This window comes from Onychostoma macrolepis, chromosome 13 (assembly GCF_012432095.1).
Source record: "Onychostoma macrolepis isolate SWU-2019 chromosome 13, ASM1243209v1, whole genome shotgun sequence".
In the NCBI taxonomy this organism is placed as follows: domain Eukaryota; kingdom Metazoa; phylum Chordata; class Actinopteri; order Cypriniformes; family Cyprinidae; genus Onychostoma; species Onychostoma macrolepis.
The window spans coordinates 31,976,333-32,000,131 of record NC_081167.1 but is presented as its reverse complement, the minus strand read 5'-3'; the positions used below and the strand labels follow the sequence as shown (position 1 = coordinate 32,000,131).

At 35.8% G+C, this 23,799-nt stretch overlaps 1 protein-coding gene across 1 annotated transcript in view; it reads left to right on the top strand.

Moving 5' to 3' along the window:
• Positions 1 to 23,799, top strand: part of LOC131551795 (inositol polyphosphate-5-phosphatase A-like) — a 186,296-nt gene that overhangs the window by 23,738 nt on the left and 138,759 nt on the right. The window contains exons 2-3 of the mRNA XM_058794914.1: positions 10,168 to 10,209; positions 22,043 to 22,143. Coding sequence (XP_058650897.1) covers positions 10,168 to 10,209; positions 22,043 to 22,143 — 143 coding nt within the window. The remainder of the gene's footprint in view (positions 1 to 10,167; positions 10,210 to 22,042; positions 22,144 to 23,799) is intronic.

Genomic DNA, 23,799 nt, shown 5'->3' with positions numbered 1-23,799 from the left:
AAACATATCAGTCCTGACTCTTCTAAAGTTTTTATTTTTTGGCACCACAATACTTGGTAACAGAAATGGTTTAACTATGACAGAACTATGGATTATCTGCAATTAACAACTCATTAACAGCAAATTTATATTAAACTATTTCATGCATAAAGAAATGCATCTATTCAACCTTTTTAGTGCATGAGGATGAGGAAGTTATATAGGGACTTTAAGCAACAGCTGTGAATGGAACGGCTACGTTGACCGGAAGTAAGCTGTTACACCGCCGCAGCCGAGACCATAAAAAACATTAAGCAACCTAAACAATACGGCGCAACGTGGCATTCAATCATTTATTTAAATACAAATGATGGATTATGAGGAGGATGTTTAGGTAATAATTACATTCTTCACATATCTTTAGTCTCAGTGCTAAGTTTCAGCTTAAGTTTAAAACATAATCAACACAGATTAAATGAAAGACTAATGGTAGAATTGTATACTGATGCAATTAAATGCTATATACCATAAAACGCAACATTTAACTACATAAGCTGTCATGTTGTAATGACTACGGCATAACAGCTGTTCTCCGCTAGTAGACGGTTACAGTAGAACGCCACGAAGTAGCAGCTGAAGTTGTGAACGCGCAATATAATGTTGGAATGCCGTTCCAGTGGTGGAGGCTGCTTAAAGTCCCTAATTATTATTTTCTTTTAATACAGCTTCACTGCGATGATGATCTTTCAAGTGAGATATAAGATTTGTTATGTTAAAACTTGACGTCTTTTTTCCTCCTCGGAATCCTTGCTCAACATGCGTCGCAAATAGAAATGGTATTGTCCTCCTCTGCCACCGAGAAAAACTTCCAGACCGGCGAAGACATGTTCACAAATGAAGACGTAATGAGCGCGACACAAGCTGAGAGTCACTGTAGTTTAAAGCTGCAGTCACTTGCACTCGGAAAGTGGATGACTCTCAGATAAATCAGACTGATTGATTGATTTACCAGCAAGCATACTTCATCGGTTCTGTTGTGAACTTTTATCTTCTACGAAGCAGAGACCAGGAGACGTTGGGATATCTTTCATACAGAAGTTACTCTTTATTGAGAACTCGCTGCGCGTCGCTGTAGTCATCCAAGTCTAACTAAAGCAGTGATACATTGTAGTTTTAAATACATTTTAGGGGGCAGTGCTTAGGAATGGAGACCAAGCACCTGGGTGACAACTTTAAACAAAGCATGCTAATGAGAAAGACAGACCCAATCAACAACACTCGATTGCATTGATAATCCAATCAGTCTAACGATTCATGTCTGGGCCAGGGGGCTCCGAAAGCCATTTGCAGAACAAAAGATTCGAGTCTGGCTCATTTCACTTACAATAGGAGAACAGGAACTGGCAGGGACCTCTTGCATCTGATGTAGTGATCTGACTCATGTCACCATTTTTCACCTTAAATGCTAAATACAAGGTATATAACTTCTTCAGTTTGTACACTATTACATTGGAATCTAAATTAAACATTTAAATAAATTTGTAATCCCACAGTTCTAGTAATCGGATTTCATTTATTTATCAGAGCAATAAAAATGACGTCATTTTCACCCATATCGGTCGATAATTTATCTGTCCGATAAATATCGTGCATCCTTAGAAAAGACCAAATAAATTGTACCAAAACAATGATATGACGCGATCAGATAGAAGCGTGCACTAATGCAGCAAACGTGTGTGCAGTGTGGAAGCATTTAAAACTGTCCGAGAGAGACGCAAAAATCATCACCAGCAGCGACAGCGAGAGACTGTTTAGCGCTGCGTCTCATGTCTCCGATGAGAAGAGGAGGGTGGATGATGCTCGTTACTGTATGAAGATAAACAATTAAACAATTAGTGAATAAACTGCAGAATGTCATGTTTTCTAACACACGGATTGCGTGTATTCAGACAGTGCTGCACGAGCTCGTTATCCAGAGTTCAGTCCGAATCTGCGCTGAAACAGCGTTACTCGTCAGACGCTCAGTTACATTATGATTTTTTTACAAGGCGTGTGACAATATGATACGAGCAACAAATAATTCATAAATCTGCTGCTCTCAACAACTTGTTTAGTTTTTTAGCAGAAGTCATATTTAAATAGTCTTTTTGCGGCTTAATATTTACAAATAGGAGTGGGAGTGTGCTCACTTGTGTGTGCACTTACGTTTGTGTGTGTGTGTGTGAACCGGGGCGGAACTCCGCTGTGCGAGATACAGAGAGCGCGACCATGTAGCGTAGAGACAGAAATGACATGCCGTTGTGTAAATAAGATAAATAACATAAGGCTATTTAGTTTGTTTAATAAAAGAACAAGGTATAGACCTGTTCTATAGGGAAGGTAACATTGAATGACTTCTTTTGTGGTCTGGCACTATAAATAAAATGAACTTGACCTTCAAGGGGGGTGGGGGGTGCCGTTGGGGGGGCGGGCCGCCCCCCTAAAATAATGGTAGGGGAAACGCTGGTATTCAAATTGGGATCTGTAATGTTTTCTAATGGTTTAAAAGAAGTCTCTTCTGCTCAGAAAGGCTGCATTTATTTGTACAGTAAAAAATACACGCCTGATTCAAGAAGGACTCTCAAATGTTTTTCTTTTTCAAATTAATTTTAAGTTAATTTGTGCTTTGTTGGTATAATGTATAATGTCTGCTTGAATGTTAAAAATGTTCAGTGTTAAATATTTTTAAATTGTTTTGTAATTAATTTTTTTCTTTGAAAAGTAAGACAAAACACTAAAAAGCACATTTTGGCTATTGAATTTATGCAATGGTGAAAAAAACTGGCAAAAAAAACATGATTCGGTTTCATTTTGTTGGTCTTTGGCCAAGAATTTTCATTCCGGTGCATCCCTGCTGACAGCAGATGGCGCTGATGGAACAGCAGAAATACAGCACAATAGTTAACAATTTGCCCATGAAAAATTGTTCTAAACATTCATTAATCTCAGTTAATTTATATAATTTAATTAGTTCAATATTTAATAACACGTTGTTAAAATCAACAGTTGCTACTGTTATTTAATGAACCCGAGCTAACATGAACTAACAGTTGTATTCTTTTAACAAACATTAATAACTTCTGTAGCAAATGTAGCTATTGCTTATGTTATGGATTAACTAAGGTTAACTAATGAGTTCTTATTATAAAGTTTTACCTATTGCACTTTAATCTGTGAGATTTTTTACTTATACATTTTTTGTGTATTGCTTTATTTTCTTAAAATTTTCAGTTCTTTTTGTTTATAAGAAAAAAGTTACTAAACCTGTTATTAGGGATGTCCCGAGCTGATCTCAAGCATATTGTTATCCGCTCTCCTCGGTCCGATCCTTATTTTATGTCACCTGTCATGCTGGTTTTGTGCAGTAGGAGGTTGTATGCGCTAGGGCTGGGTAAAAATATCGATATCTCGATTTTAATCAATTCTCATTTTTATGAAACGATATTGATTCTTAAATCCCAAGAAGTGATTAGTCTAGCCTGCTTCTAGTTTATAGATGGAACATTGAAGCGCATCTCCCATCCAATAAATCGCAATAAGCATTGTGTGTTGTTATTTTTGATATGAAACAAAGTCTCAGATTTCAGTTTATGTCCATTGTATTGCAGTATTCAAACAATAAATGCTGTTTTGGCGCTGTTTAATGTGGAGTGACAGATCGCTGGAGCGCCTCACTTCAACAGACGCAGCAGCGCGAGGCGCACGTGAACCAATCATAGTTAAAAGTAAGTTAAAAGAAAGAGTACAACTTTACAATCCGTATCCTGTCTCTTGTAATCGCTCAATCAGTGTTTCAGCCAAGCAAAGACATCAATATAACAGCTTGTATTGTAAACAATTCATATAACATCACATTTACCTCAGAAAGCATATTCGGTGATCATAATAAACTCGTTAGTCAGCCAGAAAAATAAACTATAGAGAGGGGCATTTTGCTTTTATGACAGCCACTATTTAAATGTGCATATTTAAAATAAATAAATAAATAACTGAAGTAATTATAACTTAATTATTATAAAAACTTAATTAAGTGCAATTTAAGCAGTTGTACAGCACAAATCAGTCAATTTTAACCAACTGACTCTCATCATTGGTTGAGAGATTTTTTTTTTTCTTTCCTTGAGAAAATTTGGCATATACTGTACCTGATATGTATCCAAAATACAAGATTGTGAATGTGAATTGAATCGTGAAATTTGTCAAAACCCAGCCCTAGTATGTGCCTTTTAAGTTAGTTTGCCAACCGCCAATAAAAGGAAAAGACACTCAGATGTGTTTGTGTGACGTGTGAGAATAAGCGAGGTCTGTATAGTGCATCACACACGTTTGAGCTTCTGTGTTCAGTGTATTTAATGCACACTTTTGTAACAATCTCTCATTCATTTATCATTTACTTTTATCTGCCGTCTGAGACGTTGCTGTTATAACGTGTTGCATAGTTTCGTTTCATTGATTCGCACTTGACTAACATACTGGCATTCTGACACCGCGAGCTTCATGCTTTCTAACCTTATCTTCACTTTATGTTGCAATTACTCTGCTTATTATACATAAAAATGCAAGAAGTTTATATCAAGTAGTCCCATATTCATAATTGTAACCACAAAGTCTGTTTACAATGTCTACCATTGTAGCATGTTTACATCTGCCAGTGTCTGTATACAGTGTGTGCATATACATGGATAGAGAGAGTATCTTGTAATATATAGGCTATACATACATCATGCATATATTACTTTTACTCTCTGCACAACTGTATACATTGGATTGATTTTAATAACTTTAATGTACTTGAAGTGTGCACCAAACATACGTTCCTATAGGAATATACAAGTATCTGATCAGTGCTCGGTATTGGCAGGTACTCAATATTCAATGACTCTGGTCGGGGGCACAAAAAACCTGATTGGGACATCCCTACCTGTTATACTTTGACAACACATTTTCAATTTCAATAAATTTCAATATGGTGATAATACCGTATACCGTGATAAAAGCATTAGCAATTAATTGCAACATGAAAATTTGATGCGGTCACATGCCTATTCTTTATAAATATAAGCACAGATGCTGTTAACGAGGTCTGTGGTTATGAGGTGATCTTGGTGATTTGTGAGCGTCTGTCAATATTGTTAGCGTGACTGTATTGTCTGCCGCTCTGTGTTTGTGTAGATGCGGCACACGTGTGTGTTTCTCTGTGTGTTTTGCATGTGTACTTTTCTGCTTCTCTTGAAAGCACGCCGACAGTCCACTGGATCACGACACACGCGTGACACGGCTCTCATGCTCGGGGTTAAAGGTCAAACGTGTGTCCTAGAGCTGGGTTCACAATATCAACTTCTCTAAACATTCACAGTGTAATAAATCGCAGTAAGCTTTGTGCTTTATCAGTTTTAATATAAAATAAAGTCTCAGGTTTCAAAATTGTCAATTTTATAGGTAAATTCATGCAACAAATGTGGTTTTAGTGCTCTTTGTGGTGTGAGAGATCATTGTGTTTATCTAAAGACATTCAGTGAACACAAAGTCAATAATCAGCTAGAAATAATCAGCATTTTGATGAATGTATACACTGTATTTCATATTCATTATATTTTTGCCAAACCTGTTGGTGATGACATTAAATAGTTTCTATGAGAACCACCATTTAAATGATACTAAATATTTAATGTAATTTATTTTAATATTTAATTTATTTGTATCAAGGTTATTATAGTTAACTAAAACTAAAATCAAATCTAAAATGAAATGAAACTATAAAAAAATTAAATTTAAACAATTTTAACTTTAACTTAAAAAAAAAAGCTAGTTGCCAATGCAACACTTCTCATTTTTATTAAATTTAACTTGATGTACAACAATAGCTAAAACTATATATATGATTTTGAACACACAACTAATAAAAAGCCATAATATTAATCAATCAAATATAAATACTGCCTTAAAACTGTGCAATTTAAATATTACTTTTAAATTAAATATTTAATATTAAATATTTTTAGATATTCTGCATGCATCTCAGTTTTTGATTATTATATCTAAAAATATATTTCTGAATTTTTTTTTTTTTTTTTTGCTATAGTTTGAACTCTTCTGTTGGTTTTAACCCTTAATATTTTAGTACCGTACCATCTGACAGGGTTCTCTGAATAGTTTACAGCTTTAAAGGAGAGATATTTTAATATATATAGATAAAATATACCCAAATGAATTGAAACTGAATGAAATGAAGTTTTGAATTGAATCAAGATCTTGTGAATCAAATTGAATCGTGATCTCAGGGTCTCTTAACAGCTTTGTCCTCTAATGAGTGATGAGCATCAAGAGCCAGTGATTCCCACTGAGAGCTTCCAGCAGCCAATCAGAGACGAGCATCAGTCTGTGGAGACCCGCCCACTCTCTCTCTCTCTGCTGTATCTCTCAGTCTCTCACTCAGTATTTTTAGCACTGAGTCTCTCTAGACTCTCTCTGTCCTGGTTTCCTGATCTCCAGCTCTTGTGTACTGTACAGCTAATATAACACTGACATGTTCCTTCATGATAAACCCAAGGCCTGATAGCTGGTGTTGTTCTGACATGAGCTGGTAATCCAGCAGGAGTGCGGGATGTTTGTTAAAGGAAACCCCGTCAGACCGGCTCAACCTCGGCTCCTGTTTTCTGGAAATGAGATTCAGAGCGTCAGCAACCGTTCAGATGGCGACGGTTCTTTGTCGAAGGTTCGCCTCTGTTTGCCGTGATGCACCGCTGCTCTTCAGGAGTTTCCACTGTATTTGTACATGAATGGTGATTAATTACAGCCTTTCACTAGATTTGTAATGAGATGCGTTGGTAAACCTGTTTTCACTGAACCTTAAAGGATTCCCTGCTGTTTTCCACTCAAATAAAAGCTTGAGGGTTTAACTCTTGCATCTGAATATACAGAGACACAAGTATTGACATTTTACTACAGTACAAAATAATTCATATACATTTATATAATTGAATTAATAATTAGGCCTAATATTATGAAATTAATTTTTACAGTGCAGTTTTTATATTACAATATTAATAATAATAATAATATTATTATTATTATAATTATTATTATTATTATTAATAATTAACAGACAGAGTAACTCTTCTTCTTTTGTGTTCCACTGAAGTAAGTCATACACGTTTGAACAACATGAGGGAGAGTAATTGATGACAGTGTGATGAATTATGGGTGAACTGTCCCTTTAAGATCATCAATAGATGGCTGGGCTATATGAGCAAAAATTCATATCTCTGTATTTTTTGGCTGATTTGCGGTATACGGTATATATCTCGGTATTTTGTATGAATGTGATATTGCGTAGCTTGTCAGTGAATTACGGCTCCGTGTATTAAATGCCGCTCCATTTGAAAACAGGTGATGGAGATTTACTGCTAATCAAGGAACCGGCTTTACTGACGAGATGCGCATGCAGTTGTGTGTGTGTGTGTGTGTTTCATGTCATCAGCTGATGTTGTTGTTTGTTGGGTTTGTTTCTGCATGATCATGAACAAAAACACTTTCACATGTTCCGTAACTATTCTTTGAAGTAACCAGCGTTTACTTCAGTACGTTTTTTTTCCCCGTTTTTTAAGTTTTTTTTTTTTTATAAAAGCTAAACCTCAGAAACCTTTTAGAATTGTTTTTGTTTTTGCATTTTGATTTATATAGTGTAATTTATTTATTAACTTCTATTTTGTCACTGGTTTCTCACCATGCATGTAGTCATGGCACTAAGCAGAAGTATGTGGTGGTCCATCAGTATTCTGATGTGATGTGTGTTTCTCTGGTCTTCTAGTTTTCTGAGCAGAATTAGCGCAGTGAACCGTGAGCGATTATAGAGCCGTGTGAGCATAAAGGGCACGTGGAACTGAAACGGCTCATTTTTCCAGAATTGAAAGGAGTTTGATCTAAAAGCAGCACACGTCTGTCATCATCTGATGAAAGTACCTGTTATCCCAGGCAGCACTCGCTGTTGTTTCACTCTCCTTTTAAAGGCATATTCTCACGGCGCTCCTGAAATACGTTTGGCTAAATCCGAGCGCTCTGGATCCCCAGAGGAAGCGTAAACCAGGCCGGATCGGTGCAGAAGCGCACGCGCTGCTATTTTCATCAGGCCTCCAGGGGAGATCCTCTCTAATTAACTGCAAATTAACTTTTGATAAGCTGGTGTTTTTAGCTGGCGCTCTGGAGGAGCTCAGTCCTACTTTAGCTGCTTTAGCTGCAGGTCAGATCTGATGCTGAACCCGCAGTGACCCGCGGCTGTTTCGAACGTGATTCCATTGTCTTCGGCTTTCAGGACTTTTCAAGCTTTCAAGGAATATTTGAAGAGTTTATTTGCAGAAACAAGTGATTACATTTTCAAAAATCATGTTTTGTATTATGTTATCGTGTTTTTATTTTGTTTTGTGTTAGTTAGTTAATCAAAATAACCCGACTGCAGTTTGATTGAGAATAATTGGAAAAAACATGATTTTTGAAAATGGTTAAAAACGGAGTTATCTGTTTTTTTGCAAATGAACTCTTCGGTCTGAACATGTTGGTCAGAGAAACACACAGATAAATGATACTTGATGTAAAGCCTGTTTTAAGTTTTAGATTTATATCAGGGATGGGCAACTTCTGTCCACAAAATATTATCATTTAATCATGTATTGTTACAACTTTATTCTTGTCATCTTTTTTTTTTTTTTACTTTATTTTTGTAATGCAACAAATTTGTACATTTTTCTCAAAGTATTTTGACTTTAATCTCATATTGCACCGACTTCATTCTCATAATGTTATTACTTCATTCTTGTAATTTTTACTATTTTCTAAAAATATGATGACTCCATTCTCATGCTGTTTCAGCTTTATTCTCACAATCTTTTTTTTTTTTTGTAGTTTTTCTCATAATGTTATGACTCTAATCTCAAATAGCTTCAAATTCATTCCTGCAATCTTAGTTTTCGTGTAATACTAGGACTTTAGTCTCCCATTTGTTTCTCAAAATGTTATGACTTTAATCTAATAATCTTTTTGACTGTATTATTGTAATTTGGACTTTTCTCAAAATATAATCTTTAATATTGTGTTGTTACAACTGTATTTTCACAATCTTGTTTTTGACTTTCTTTTGCTAGTTAGTCTCTTAATTTTTACTTCTCAAAATATTTGACACTTTCTCCACTTATTCTCGTTGACTTTTTGTAATTGACATTTTTCCTCAAAATGTTTTCTCTGCTCATATATGTGCCACAGTATTAATATTCCTTTTGATTTAGTTTTTGTTTGCAGTCACATGAAATCCAATCAGCCCATCATGAATAAAATCAAAGACAGCTTTTTTTAATGTCATACTGTGGAGCAAAATATGAAAATGTTTCACGTTAACTCAAGCAGTGCTTTTATACTGTAGTTTTAGCATTTCAGCATGTTTACAAACACACGCTTCACTCAGGACTCTGTGTGTGTGTGTGTGACTGCAGGCCATATTTAGTGCAGTGTTTCCCTCTGTTTCTGTAATGTCAGGGTTCAGTGTGTGTGTGTCCTTATATAGTCTTGTGCGGTGGGTAGAGTCACTGTGTGTGTGTGTTGCCCACATTCACTCTTAGACTTGATAACATGTACACTGATGCTCTCAAACACACCTGTATTTACTCTCAGCACAGACTCACGTGAGGTTTCCAGAAGAATATTGATTGTTATGGTAGTTGAGTTAATGTAGTATTTATTCATGTATGTACAGTAACATATGCTTTCATTCATATGAATGATCCGCGTCACTGCGTGCTGATATCAGGCACACTGGTCATGTGAATTTGAAGGGATAGTTCACCCAAAAATGAAAATCCTGTCATCATTTATTCACCCTAACCTAGTTTCGCTCCCATTGCCTTCCATAGTATGAATAAAAATATTATGGAAGTCAATGGCTACCGGAAACTTTTTTTTTTTTTTTTTTGGTGCTATTTTACTATCACTGATATACTGTTATAATTTTTGTTAATATGTTGAGTTAAATGTTATTTTTCTGTTTTTGTTTTAATTTTATTTTTTGTGATTTTTGTTGTCACTTTTATGCATGACTATAATAATGACGGGTCCTCGTGATGAAACTCTGAAGGTCTGACTGATCTCTCGTTCCTCTTTCAGCCGGAGAACCTACAGAAGACGTGGCTGCGGGAGTTTTGCCAGGTAAGAAACTCTTCTGATCTTGTCATCTGTTTGACAGGCTCCGCCCCTCCAGTGGATCTCGGATGCGATTGGCTCACCTTTATGACATCACTGTGTGATACTGATGTCACAGTAGATCTGTGCACTGAAAGCGATGACCGGACACTCGTTCTGTGTAACGGGTTTCTTTGTTCTTCAAAGAACTCGCTTCGTTGTTGCAACAATCACAGCTTTTTGTAGGAAGACTTCTTTTTGTTGCATTTTCATGTTTTTATTTCATATTTTTATATTGTTACATTTTAAATAGAAATTATTTTAAATGTTCCTTTTATTTATTTTTTGATAAATTATTTTTTATATATATCTTATTTTTTATTTTAGTAAAAAGCAGTGAAAAAAGCAATAAAGCAGTAAGTGATCACTATGTTTTTAACAATTGTTGATTTTGCAGTAAACAATTTGTATGTACTTTTGAACTATAGCTGTTCTGTAGAGAGAATTTTTTTTTTAATAGAGGGCAACAAATAAATAAACACCCATTTACAGTTTTTGAGAGCAAATGCAAAAATATCGATGTATTGATTATGGAAAAAACGGAGATATACATGTACAACGGAATTTAACATGGAATGTATGTCATTAAATAAAATAAAATTGTGATATGGACTAGTATCTGTAAATATTAAGCTGCAAAAAGACTATTTAAATATGAATTCTGCGTGTCTCTGTGTTATGAATGGCGCAGAAGCGCGGTTTTGTTTACTACTCGTACTGAGGCGTATGACGCTTGCGGTGATATTAACGTCTGTCGTCTCACTAAATGAGGACATAAATACATGAACAACATCTCCAGAACTGCTCTGAGAGTCCCTTCATGAGCATTTGACCGTTTCATTTGCGTAAAACTATCCTCATATCATATACACACAGACATTTAAAGGTATTCACGGCAACCTGTCAAAATAAAAGTTCGGTTTAACTTGAAGACATCGTGCCAGAAATATATTACTATTATTTAGTAGAATGTATGTAATACTACTACTGTTGTTGAAAAATTAATAAAACAGGTTTTTTTTTAAAAAGAAATAATCACAATATTTTTTTTCATGTTTTAATATTAATAGTAAATTCTCGGTAACACTTTACAATAAGGTGTCATTTGTTAACATTAGTTAATGTATTAAATAACATTAACAAACAATGAACAATGCATTTATTACATTATTCATATTTGTTAATGTCAGTTAATGAAAATGCAGTTGTTCATTGTTTATTCATGTTAGCTCACAGTGCATTAACTAATGTTAACAAAGACAACTTGTGATTTTAATTTTGCATCAGTAAATGCTGAAATTGACATGAACTAAGATTAATAAATGCTGTAGAAGTATTGTTCATTCTTAGTTCATGTTACTAATGTTGTTAATTAATGTTAACTAATGAACCTTATTGTAAAGTGTTTACCAAATTCTCTTTACTTGCCAAAAAATATAATTTGTTTAATTATTATTAATTAAAAGGTAAATTTAAATTAATGTTTTATGTCTTCATTTGATAACTAGAAAAATGTAAATACACAACACAGAATTTCTGAGAGGAAAAAAAATCATAAGGCTATTGTAAGAATAAATAAAACTTGTTTTCATGCATTCAAATAATTAGTCATTCTAAAACACAGAATTTGCTAAGAATAAAACATAAGGTGAGAAAAAATTTAATTTCTCATAGGGCCCTAAACATGTAATTTTTGTTAAACCTTTAATAAATTGATGTTAAATTGTATGTTTTAATTAATTAGACATGCCTTTTGATTAATACAATTTAATTTAACCATTAAAACGAGTCCAGAATAATTAAAATGGAAAAAAAACGGAATCCAGAAAAATGAAAACTGAAAATTTGGGAAAAAATAAAACTGATTTCCAAAGGCCCTATATATAGGGCACAATTCTGGATAAATTGAGAATTACAATTAAAAAAAAAAAAAAAATATATATATATTTATTTATTTTTTGGTCTCAAATAGAAATCACAATTCTCCCACGATTCTGAACTAAACAAAATGATTTTTGAAAAAAATGTTAATTGCTGCAGTCTATTTAAAAGTGTTTAATTAATTTGATTGAATTATTAAACATTTTAATATGTGTTTAAAATCTAATATTTAATACACCAATTTTTCATACTGAAATTATGAAAAAGTGGTTTGAAAGAATGATTCAATGACTCACTCATAAATACTTCACTTGTTTCATTACTGGATGAGTCAGCGTTTTTGAAATAATCTCTTGAATGAATGATTCAATGACAAATACATTTTCTTTTAAGTCACCTGTCGCCACCTAGTGGCACAACAATGCAATTGACACGCACGTTATTTGAAGGCCAGTCACTTTCGAAAGGGGATTTGCTCTATTATGATCGCTACCATAGACATCAATGTTTAAATCCAAACTATAAACTTTCATCTCAGTATTTCATATAATCGTTGTCATTTAGAAATCAGATCGTGTGGATGTTTGTGGTGCTTTCCTGTAGCTCAAATAGTAGAGCATGGCGCTAGCAACGCCAAGATCATGGGTTCGATTACCAGGGAAAGCAAGAGCTGATAAAATGTAAAAACTGTAACTTGAATGCAATGTAAGTCGCTTTGGATAAAAGCGTCTGCCAAATGTAAATGTAAATGTTTGAATCAAGATCACGATCTTTTAATTAACCGTGCTGCTCTACTCTGTAAAACCTAACAGTGAAATTTGCTAAATGAAATGAGTTCATTTAACTCAATTTTTTAAAAGTGAATTCAACTCAATATATATTTGTGATGTGAACTCAAAAGCTTAATTAGGTTGAGTATAGTATAGCAAATATGTTTTGCTGGAAATAAGGTTGCTGTGTTATAATTTTTTTAGATGCAGTAAAACAATTCTCAACACCAGTTTGGATACGACAACAGAAACTAATACTAGGCTAACTAATGTAAGCAAAAGACAGTGCGAGTCTTTCACAGCTTAATATACTTTTAATAGCTCTTTCAAATTTGTAGTCGACTGTATTTTACTACAGCCATGTTACATGATTTCACTGATTTGGACATTAAGTTTGTGCTTGTAAGGAAAGGGAAGAGACAGGTTGTGGCACAATAGTTTTATCTCAGTTATTCAGTTTGTGTGTGTGTGTGTGTGCTCAGTGTTGCTGATCTCATGGAGGACACATTTCCTAATCAAAAGTGTTGTCACTTCAGCACTGATTTGACCTGCATTTACCTGCAGAAGACACTGATTTCCCTGCCGCTCCAGCCATTTACCTGCTGGTTTTGACTGACAAAAGACAAGACACACTGACATTGAGTCTTCTGCTCAACACACCCGTCCTCTGACATGAATGTGTTTCTGAAGTGTAATCATTTCTGATTATTATCAATGTTGAAAACAGTTGTGCTGCACAATATTTGTGTGGAAACCGTCATACATTTTATTTTTCAGGATTCACAGATGAATAGAAAGTTCAAAAGAACAGCATTTATTTGAAATAGAATCTTTATAACATTATAAATGTCTTTACTGACACTTTTGATCAATTTAACACATCCTTGAGGAATAAAAGTGTTAATTTATTTTCCTCTTGTAATCTTATCAAACTTTTGAATGGTATTGCATCACATTTTCCACAAAATATGAAGCAGCAGAATTTGTCAATTTCATTGCATTAGATACAAAATATCAAATCAAGTGCTAATCAAGTTTTGGTTTTGATATTTTTGAAGAATATAATTATCAATGTAACAAACTTAATTTTGTGAGAACTGTGCTTAAAATAAATGCTGTGTGGTTTGATCTTTTATTATAATATTACAAATGTTGTGTGTCTGTGTGTGTGTGTGAGTGTCTGTGAGTGTGTGTGTGTGCGTTTTTGTGACATGACAAATTTGTATTATGACATGGGTATTACAAGGAGAAGGTGACTTCAGGACATTACTCCATGTCTCCACTTTTCAAAACGCTTCTAAATCACACAGAATGGAGTGTATTGAAAATCTGAAATAGCAGACAGTCTCCTGTAAGGGGTAGGTTTAGGTGTAGGCAGGGCCTAAAATTAACACTCGCCAAGCGCCAAATGCGAGTAGAAATCGTTGTTGGCGAGTACATGTAACAGTGTCAGTCGCCAGTTGGCGGGTACAACTTTTACGAAATGTTACAATGCAATGTAGTGAAAACAACAGCCAGTTTTAAAGAGATTCGCTGTTTCTAACATGAGCAAATAAAATAATCTTTTCCAAAGACAAGGTCAACGTGATTATCTGTTCTGTCATAAGCGACAAGAGCGAATCAAATAATAGATAGAAACGTGCTGATACGGTCAGAGCAGTGTGATGGCCAGCTTGGCCCTAGACACGGTTCTAATCACTTTTACCTGAGAAGATACTGCTGCTTCATTTCGGAAGATTCACTTTTCTTTATTCTTCATAACCCGACACGTAACGACACGTAGGAAACGGTGCTGTGCAGTAGGCTATATATAGTTTGAAAGCTGCGCGTTCGGCTGAACACATAAGCAGAGCCGCTTCAGACAGCGCACCAGCAGCGCTTCAGCGGACGAAAACACACACAATTGTCAAAATACGCGGTTTTGGCGAGTTACCTCGTAAACGTAGTCTTAAATGAGTTCTAAAGTCTTAAATGACCGTAAAGAGTTTGGAGAAAATCGAATACGTGTCAGATCCGCGTCATGTGCGTCAGGTTTTAAAGAGACAGCGCTGATTTAAAGTCAAACCTGCTGAAGTCTGTCATTGATGTAAATCAAATAACAAAAGAAAAAGAGAAATCACTCGACTGTTCTAGTCGCTGGTTAACTTGTGTAGCTTGAATAAAGATTCATCTGTGTAGTTTATGCAAATACAATTTATAGTTTGTGAAGATTGTTTTAAAATCACTTAAATTAAAAGCTGTTATATATTTCAGAGCCTATTAAATGTTAAAAATAATGGCTTTAAATTATACTGTAATGTTGAATGGCTAAAATTAATCGGTAAAATTGAGGGACAATGCATTTAATAGAGACACCAGTAGCAGGACAAATTAAAAACATTGTAAATATGTTTAGTCATTGTAGTAGTAATAACTGCCTGTTGTTTGCAAAAAGAGTTTCATGGCCGGTAAAAAAATTTTTGGCCAATAAATTTGATCAGGCCACCGGCCATTGGCTGATGTGGCAAAAAGTTAGTTTTAGGCCCTGGGTGTAGGGTTGGTGTAGGGCAATAGCACATACAGTAAGTACAGTATAAAAACCATTGCGCCTATGGAGAGTCCCCACTTTTCACAAAAACAAATGTGTGTGAGAGAGAGAGAGAGAATGTGTGTGTGTCTGTGTGTGTGAGAGTGTGTGATTGAGTGGGAGTGTGTGTCTGTGTGTGTATGTGTGAGAGAGTGTGTGTGTGTCTGTGAGAGAGTGTGTGTGTGTGTCTGTGTGTGTGAGAGTGTGTGATTGAGTGGGAGTGTGTGTCTGTGTGTGTATGTGTGAGAGAGTGTGTGTGTGTGTCTGTGAGAGAGTGTGTGATTGTGTGTCTGTGTGTGATTGAGTGGGAGTGTCTGTGTGATTGTGTGTGTGTTGTTCGGGGAAGGCCTGTAAACTCCTGCCAAGCTTGAGCTGCAGTGACGTCATGGAAAGCTGCTTTATTTGATTCTGTCTGTGTCTCGTTTAGCTTTGCTCACATCATATCAGCGGATTTTCAGCAGTTGTTTAGTTTGATACTGAGAAGCCCTGAGACTCTTCGTCTTTGAATAAAGCCGCTTAAACTGCGTAATATGAGGCATGTGAGCGACAGGGTTATTATCGCTAACTAAAACAAAAATTAAAAAGTAAACTGAAACCCTAAAAAACATTTTCATAACTTGACATGAATAATCATATGAAATAAATGTTAACTATAAATACACTACCAGTCAAAAGATTTTGAACAGTAAGATTTTTAATGTTGTTGTTTTTTCTTTCTTTTTTCCCCCCTTTTTTTAAGATTCAGCATATTAGAATGATTTCTGAAGATCATGTGACACTGAAGACTGGAGTAATGATGCTGACAATACAGCTTGGAAATGACAGGAATAAATTACATTTGAACAGATATTCTAATATAAAGCTGTAATTTTAAATAGTAAAAATTGGTGAGCAGAAGAGACTTCTTTAAAAAAACATTACTGTTCAAAAACTTTTGTCTGGTAGTACATATAAATGAAAAAAAAAAAGAAAAGCTTGTCACCAAGGCAACATTTTTCTTTTTCTTTTTTTTTTAGTTTAACTTAAAGTACTAAAATAACTAAAACTGAATTTAAAAAAAACTGTATAAACATATTACAAAAAAAACCCTGGCAAATCTTCTAAAACTTTAACTATAATTAAAATTAATAGGAAATATAAAACTCAAAACTATAATAGTAAATCCAGCCATATCAACTCTCATATAAACCGGTTTTATGTGACGTGAGTGGTGTTTACTGATGCGGTGACTGTAATAATGGTGATTAATAAACACATGTTTAATGTGTCAGGCGTGCGACGCTTCATTTGAATCAGCAGATTCTCATTGACAGACATCTGTCATTATTTGCTCGTTAAACATGTTAAATTAGACAAACACAACATTAAACATGATCAGTATTTCAGACGGACAGCGGACTGAGATATGATCATATGGCACTGATACAGTGAAACATTAGTGACGTGTTTGGTTTGTTATTTTTCATCTGAAGGCTTCTGGTTAAATGACTGAACGTTAGTTTAGCAGACTAATATAAATTGTGTAGATGGATAGATAGATAGATAGATAGCGCTCACACTACTAACCGCATCGCTCTGTTTGTTTTGTTTTGATGGGTTTTTTCAAGCATCGTTTTGTCTGAGTGCCTCCTGCTCTTTTAGGCGTTTAATGGCTTGCTAATATTTATTTAGCATTCACACAGTTTAACACCTGGTGACAGCTGTGTTATTAATAGCACTTTTATATAACCGTAAACACTCATGTGTAGTTATTGTGCTTGTTTCAACAGTCTACATCAGTGCCTCTCCACCTTTTTGACTCCAGTGCTTCTCCAGTTATTTTATTTACAGAAACTACTAGTGATTTAATGATTGTATTGTTATATTATTATTTATATTTAAAAATTGTTACTGTATAATTCTAGAATTCAAGAACTGAATGTTTTTAAGTAAACATCAACAATAACATAAAATAAAATTCATTCATTCTAGCTGTTTGTACCTGAAACTTGACAAATTTCCAGGACATTGTAAGATTTTATTATTTTAATTTAATTTGAATAAATTTAAGACTTTACTCATATATCCCAGTTTTCTAAATTAATGTGAATCCTGATTCTTGAATAATTAAGTCAGCTTACATCTTGATTTCTAGCTATTTTTGGTTGATAAACTTTAATTAAAAATAAACTTTAATTAAATAGATTTTTACATTTTTAATTCTTTTTTTTTTTACCTTTTTCATTTTAATTGTACTTTTACGCTTTTGTAATCTATATTGATTTTAAAAATATTAATATTTAGGTTTAATTTTATATATATATATATATATATATATATATATATATATATATATATATATATATATATATATATATATATATATATATATGTGTATGTATATATGTGTATGTATATGTGTTCTAACATACACCGTCTAGTGCTACTTGAACACGTCATCAGTGAAGAACCCGAGGTCAACAGGTGTTTCGGGTCTTTAATCAACAGACACCCTCGCCCGGGCTTTTTCGGCAGCCTGAGAGATGTTCTTTATGGCTCGTCTGCACAGCTGACCTTTAACTCCAAGGAGTTTGAGTGTTCAGAGCAACGACTGTCCAGCAAAGCCCCGGCAACCGACCTCCACTGGCTCACTGCGTGCTTTCCAGCCGCCGCTCCTGCACTCCTCCACCAACTCCGCATACTTGGCTCTCTTACGCTCATTTGCCTCCTCCAATCTGTCTTCCCAGGGGACAGTAAGCTCCACTATGACCACCTGCCTGGTCGACTCAGATGTTATCACCATGTCTGGGCGGAGTGAAGTGGCCGTGATGTAATTCGGGAACTTGAGCTGCCTTCCCAGGTCCACTTGAAGGTGCCAGTCTCTTGCATTGGCGAGGAGCCCACCTGGGGAGCGTGGCTGCTGTTGTGCCTTCTCCCCAGCTCTGACAAAGGAGATGGTACACTTGGAGGGATGCTGACTCTTACTGCTCTGAATCGCTGCGGTGATTGTATCTGCCAAAGCCCTGAGGACCTGATCATGGCGCCAGCGGTACCGCCCATCTCCAAAAGCCTTTGGACAGCAGCTGAGGATATGCTCCAGTGTGCCACTCCTTTGGCACAGTTGGCATGCTGGTGAGTCTACCAAGCCCCATCGATGTAGGTTGGATGGACTGGGTAGAAGGTCATACACCGAACTGATGAGGAACTTGATGCGCAATGGTTCAGAGCTCCACAAATCTGCCCCGGTGATCTTGCGCTGCTCAGTGTTCTCCCACCTTGTCCAGGCGCCTTGCTGTCGCATACCGACCATCTTGGTCAGGTGCTCTTCCTCCACCTCTACCCGCACCTCATTCTGCACTAACTGCCGCTTCTCCCTCCCTCTTGCTTTGTCATAGCGTGGCTTGGAAAAACTGCCCAGGCCTGCACGTCCCACCGCCACGTTGCCAACCAAGACACCATGCTTCAGCCGCACCTCCGCTCTGTCCACCGCTTTTTGTGCTCACCACTTCCTTCTCGTCTTAACGCAGATTCCAGCTGAGGAGACTTTGGCATCTGAGGAATCTCGATACATCAAGACCTCCTGGGCACGCGTGACCTTGAACTCCTCGGACAAGCTGCTGATGGGAAGCTGCAGCTTGGTGGACTGACCATAGAGGGCGATGTTACTTAGGGACCGTGGGAGCCCTAACCACCTCCTGAGGAACTGGCTGATGTTCTCTCCAGTGCTTCTACCGTTGTCATGGGTACCTCGTATACGAGAAGGGGCCAAAGAAGCCTCGGCAGGATTCCGTGCTGGTACATCCAGGCTTTATACTTTCCTGGGAGCCCTGACTTGTCGACTGCCGTGAGCCAGTTCGCCACGCCGTTCCTGGTTTGTTGGAGAGCGGCTGAGGCCTTCAGTGAGCTGTCATAGTTTTACGCTTTTGTAATCTATATTGATTTAAAAAATATTAATATTTAGGTTTATATATATATATATATATATATATATATATATATATATATATATATATATATATATATATATATATATATATATATATATATATATATATATATATATATAATTTAATTATTAGTGGTGGGCGTTATCGGCGTTAACGTGCTGCGTTAACGTGAGACTCTTATCGGGCGATTAAAAAATATCGCCGTTAATCTATTCTCAAAGTTGGGTTGGGAGCTGGGTCTATACTACGCAAACTATGATGACTTTCACCTTGATATTTTAGCGGATGTATACCTAGTCGAATAGCACTGTAGGGGCGAGAACGAGTCTTGAACCTGTGTGTATGCGTGCTAACATGGATGCAGCTATGAAGCCGCGGGTTTGCTTCAGGAAAATTTATTTTTAAGAAGCTTCCCAATGGAAATCGGCAAGTCATTTCTGTCTCGTTACATGGATTGCGCTCTCTGCATCGCGCGCACAGCGGAGTTCCGCCCCGGTTCGCTCGCACACACACACACACACACACACACACACACACACACACACACACACACACACACACACACACACACACACACACACACAAACAAGCGTGGCGCACACACAAGTGAGCACACTCCCACTCCTATTTGTAAATATTAAGCCGCAAAAAGACTATTTAAATATGACTTCTGCGTGTCTCTGTACTAATGTATGGCGCAGACGCGCGGGTTTGTTTACTCATACAGAAGCGCGGTGATATTAACGTCTGTCGTCTCACTAAATGAGGACATAAATACATGAACAACATCTCCAGAACTTCTCTGAGAGTCACTTCATGAGCATTCGAGCGTTTCATTTGAGAAAAACTATCCTGACGGCAACCCGTCAAAATAAAAGTTCGGTTTCACTTGAAGATATTGGGCAGAACGTAATAGGCTACTACTACTAAAACTATTAAAACCATATCTTTAAGGAATAATCATACAATGTCTTCAATGTTATTATCAATATTAAATTCTTGATGACTGCTAGTTGTTTACTTATCTACTTGGCAGAATTCAAATGAGCCATTTTAATCTAGATTAATTCCAAGATTACAGTGAGATTAATCTAGATTAAAAAAATGTATCTATGCCCACCACTAAAATATATATATATATATATATATATATATATATATATATATATAATTTTTAATCTCTTTTATTCCCACTTACTAGCTTAATTTTTCAGTATTGTTACATGCTTTTGTCATTTTTATTATTTATTTATGTAACTTCTTGAAGAACTTGAACTTGTAGTACTGTCAGAAGTGCTAAATTTTTAATTTGTAATAAGTCTGATGGACTTTGGGTTGTTTGCATGATCGAGAGCAGTAGTAATGGTGATGATTGACTTGCGGACAGTAGTGAAGTATTTTTACTCTGCTGTAAAAGTACTTTTCAAGAGTCACTACTTTATCAGAGTGTTTTCTTTTTCACAACATTCCACTTTTTATTGTACTTTTTACTGCACTACGTTTCATATTTAAATATCATTTAATACTTAATTACATTAGTAATCTAGTTCTTTCTTTCTTTTACTCAAGTAAAAATAATTCAAAGATTTTTTAATTTTCTTAAGTATTAAAGGTAAATAAAAAAAACAACTTTAATTTATGAAATGTAGTGCAGTAAAAAGTATTACATTATGCTTGGAATGTAGTGAAGTAAAGTTTTCCAAAGAAAAACACTGATAAACTACAGATACTTTTAAAATTTACTTGAGTAAAAATACTTCACTACTGTCTGCCTCTGCTTTCTCTTTCTCTCTCACATGCGCACACACACACACACACACACACACACGTTTGTTTTTTGTGAAAAGTGGGGACTCTCCATAGGTGTAATGGTTTTTATACTGTACTTACTGTATGTGCTATTGTCCTACACCTAAACCTACCCCTTACAGGAGACTGTCTGCTATTTCAGATTTTCAATACACTCCATTCTGTGTGATTTATCAGCGTTTTGAAAAGTGGGGACATGGGTCAATGTCCTGAAAAGTCACCTTCTCCTTGTAATACCTGACATACCCTTGTCATCATACACATTTGTCCTATTTGTCACAAAAACACACACACACACACACACAAACATAAACGTAAACACACATAAGAGTCAAATGCAAACTCAGAATATTATACAAACCTGTAATAATTATATATGTTAAAAAAGACTAATATCATTTATGTATTTAATCCCATTTTATTAACCGATGTCTTTGAGCTTCGATGATCCAATTCAGCCGTACTAAGCAGAAATAACACATTAGTGTTTGATTTGAGTTATTGCTGAATAGTGTTGATGTTTCTTCTCCTGCGTCATATTCTTCATGTGATTAGTTTGAGCGTCCTCTACTGTACAGACGTGAATCTACATCTCCTTCAGTCTGAGCCGCATTCACTTCACTTTTGCTGTGAAAGAGCTTTACATTTGTACAAGAAGAACTTTTTATACTAAAAACAAACAAGCAAGCCCTGCCCAGATTTAAAAATCAACTCAAAAGTAATGCAATGCATTTCTTTCCATAATAAGTAACTTAATCAGTTACTTTTTTAGGGAGTAACGCAATATTGTAATGCATCACTTTTAAAAGTAACTCTCCCAACACTGGCTGTGTTCTGTGTTCCTGCAGACGGTTCAGACGCACCGGCCGCTCTTCGTGGCTCTTCACTGTCAGGAGGTCGGAGGGAAGAACTACGAGGCGTCTATGACACACGTGGACAGCTTCATCAAGTAAGTTCCTCTGAAGCGAGTGTGAATCCGGTTCCTGATCAAACAGCGGCTCCAGCTCCTGTGTGTGTGTGTGTGTGTGTGTGTGTGTGTGTGTGTGTGCTTTCAATATCGTCCCATTATTAAAGGCCAAAGCCAATATTTACACACACCTGAGCAGCTCAACCGCACTGTTTGTTCAGCACAACCTGCAGACGCCGTAGAGAAACAAAACCGCAACCATCACTGACGACTGATTGAGAGTACTACGGTATTACCATGGTTTTTCAGACGTGTACCAACTCCTTGATACCGTACACACATTTCTAAAGCTCTAAATGATCAAACATTGCTGTTAAAGCTGTTTCACACTCTCCTCAGGTTTTCTGTTGTCAGGTTGATAGTTTAGAGCTTTTTATCCAGTAAAAGCTCTTTTAGTGTAATTGTTCAGCTCGAGCTTCAGCTGCTGCTTCTCGTGTGTTTTTTCTGTCAAATCTCGACTGATTTTGATCGAGTAAGCATCAGAATAACTGCAGTCATGTCTCCAGATGAACACTTGCTGGACTGAAGCAGCTCAGCTTTACTTGATTCTCCATCAATCCTTTTCTAGAAAAATTAGCGCGTCTCAAATCTGATCATCAGGATCTTCTGAGGAGCTTTACTTTCACTGTTCCTCAGCGGAGGAATGATCTTCATCTCACATCTTCTGAGGAGCGTTTATTTCTTCATCTCTCCATCACAGGGTTCCTATGGGGTTTGGAAAAAAGAAATCCGAGTATGGAAAAGTATTTGTGTTTCCAGACTTTTGACCCTATTTATTTATGTTTTTATGATAGAAAATTAAGAATTTAATGAATATAAATTTATTGCACAAGACGTCAAAGTCAAAATACGACTGAATGAATTGAAGGTGCACTTTTTCATTATGCAAAATGCAGGTTATAAGCATTTTGGGTTTCTTCTTACAATATTCTTAGCACCATATTACATAGCCTCAAGGACTTTTGCAAAAATAAAATATATACAGACTTTTATGTGCGCACAAGAAACCATTAAACTTAGCATACAGGACAACACACACTGAGCCACCGAACGTGTCATCAGCACATTTCACAGTGTTTTATTTTGGCGCAGACTATGGGTTAAAGAGACATAAGACCTTGAAATATGGCATACTGCCCTAACGAAAGCCAAATTTTAAACACTTTTTTAATTAATTTTTTTAATTTTATTTTTTTTTAATAGTACCAGTCTTTTTATAAACCCTTGAACTTGGCACATTTTGTGTCATGGTGTCTGTGCCGCCACGGAGGATGTGTTAAATTGGACACTTGGCCTTGATATTAGAGGTACTACCATAAGAAAAGCCAAAATTTGATCAAGTAGATCTCGATTACTTCATGTGCATCCATGCTCTTGTTTTATTCACAGTAAGATGGCAGTGATGCACAAAGGAAATAGGTTATATAAAACTAGAAACTGTAATGCGTAAGCATGCAAAAAGTTTGCAAAAAAGTTTCTTGTGTGCATGTAAACGTCTGTATTTTTAAAAATGTATTATTTATTTTAGGGGCTCTGTATGTTAATGTCACTAAGAGAAAATCGATGAAAAAAAAAAAACTGAAAAAAGAATAATATTTACAGATGACTGTACTATATACCAAATACAATGCTGAAAAT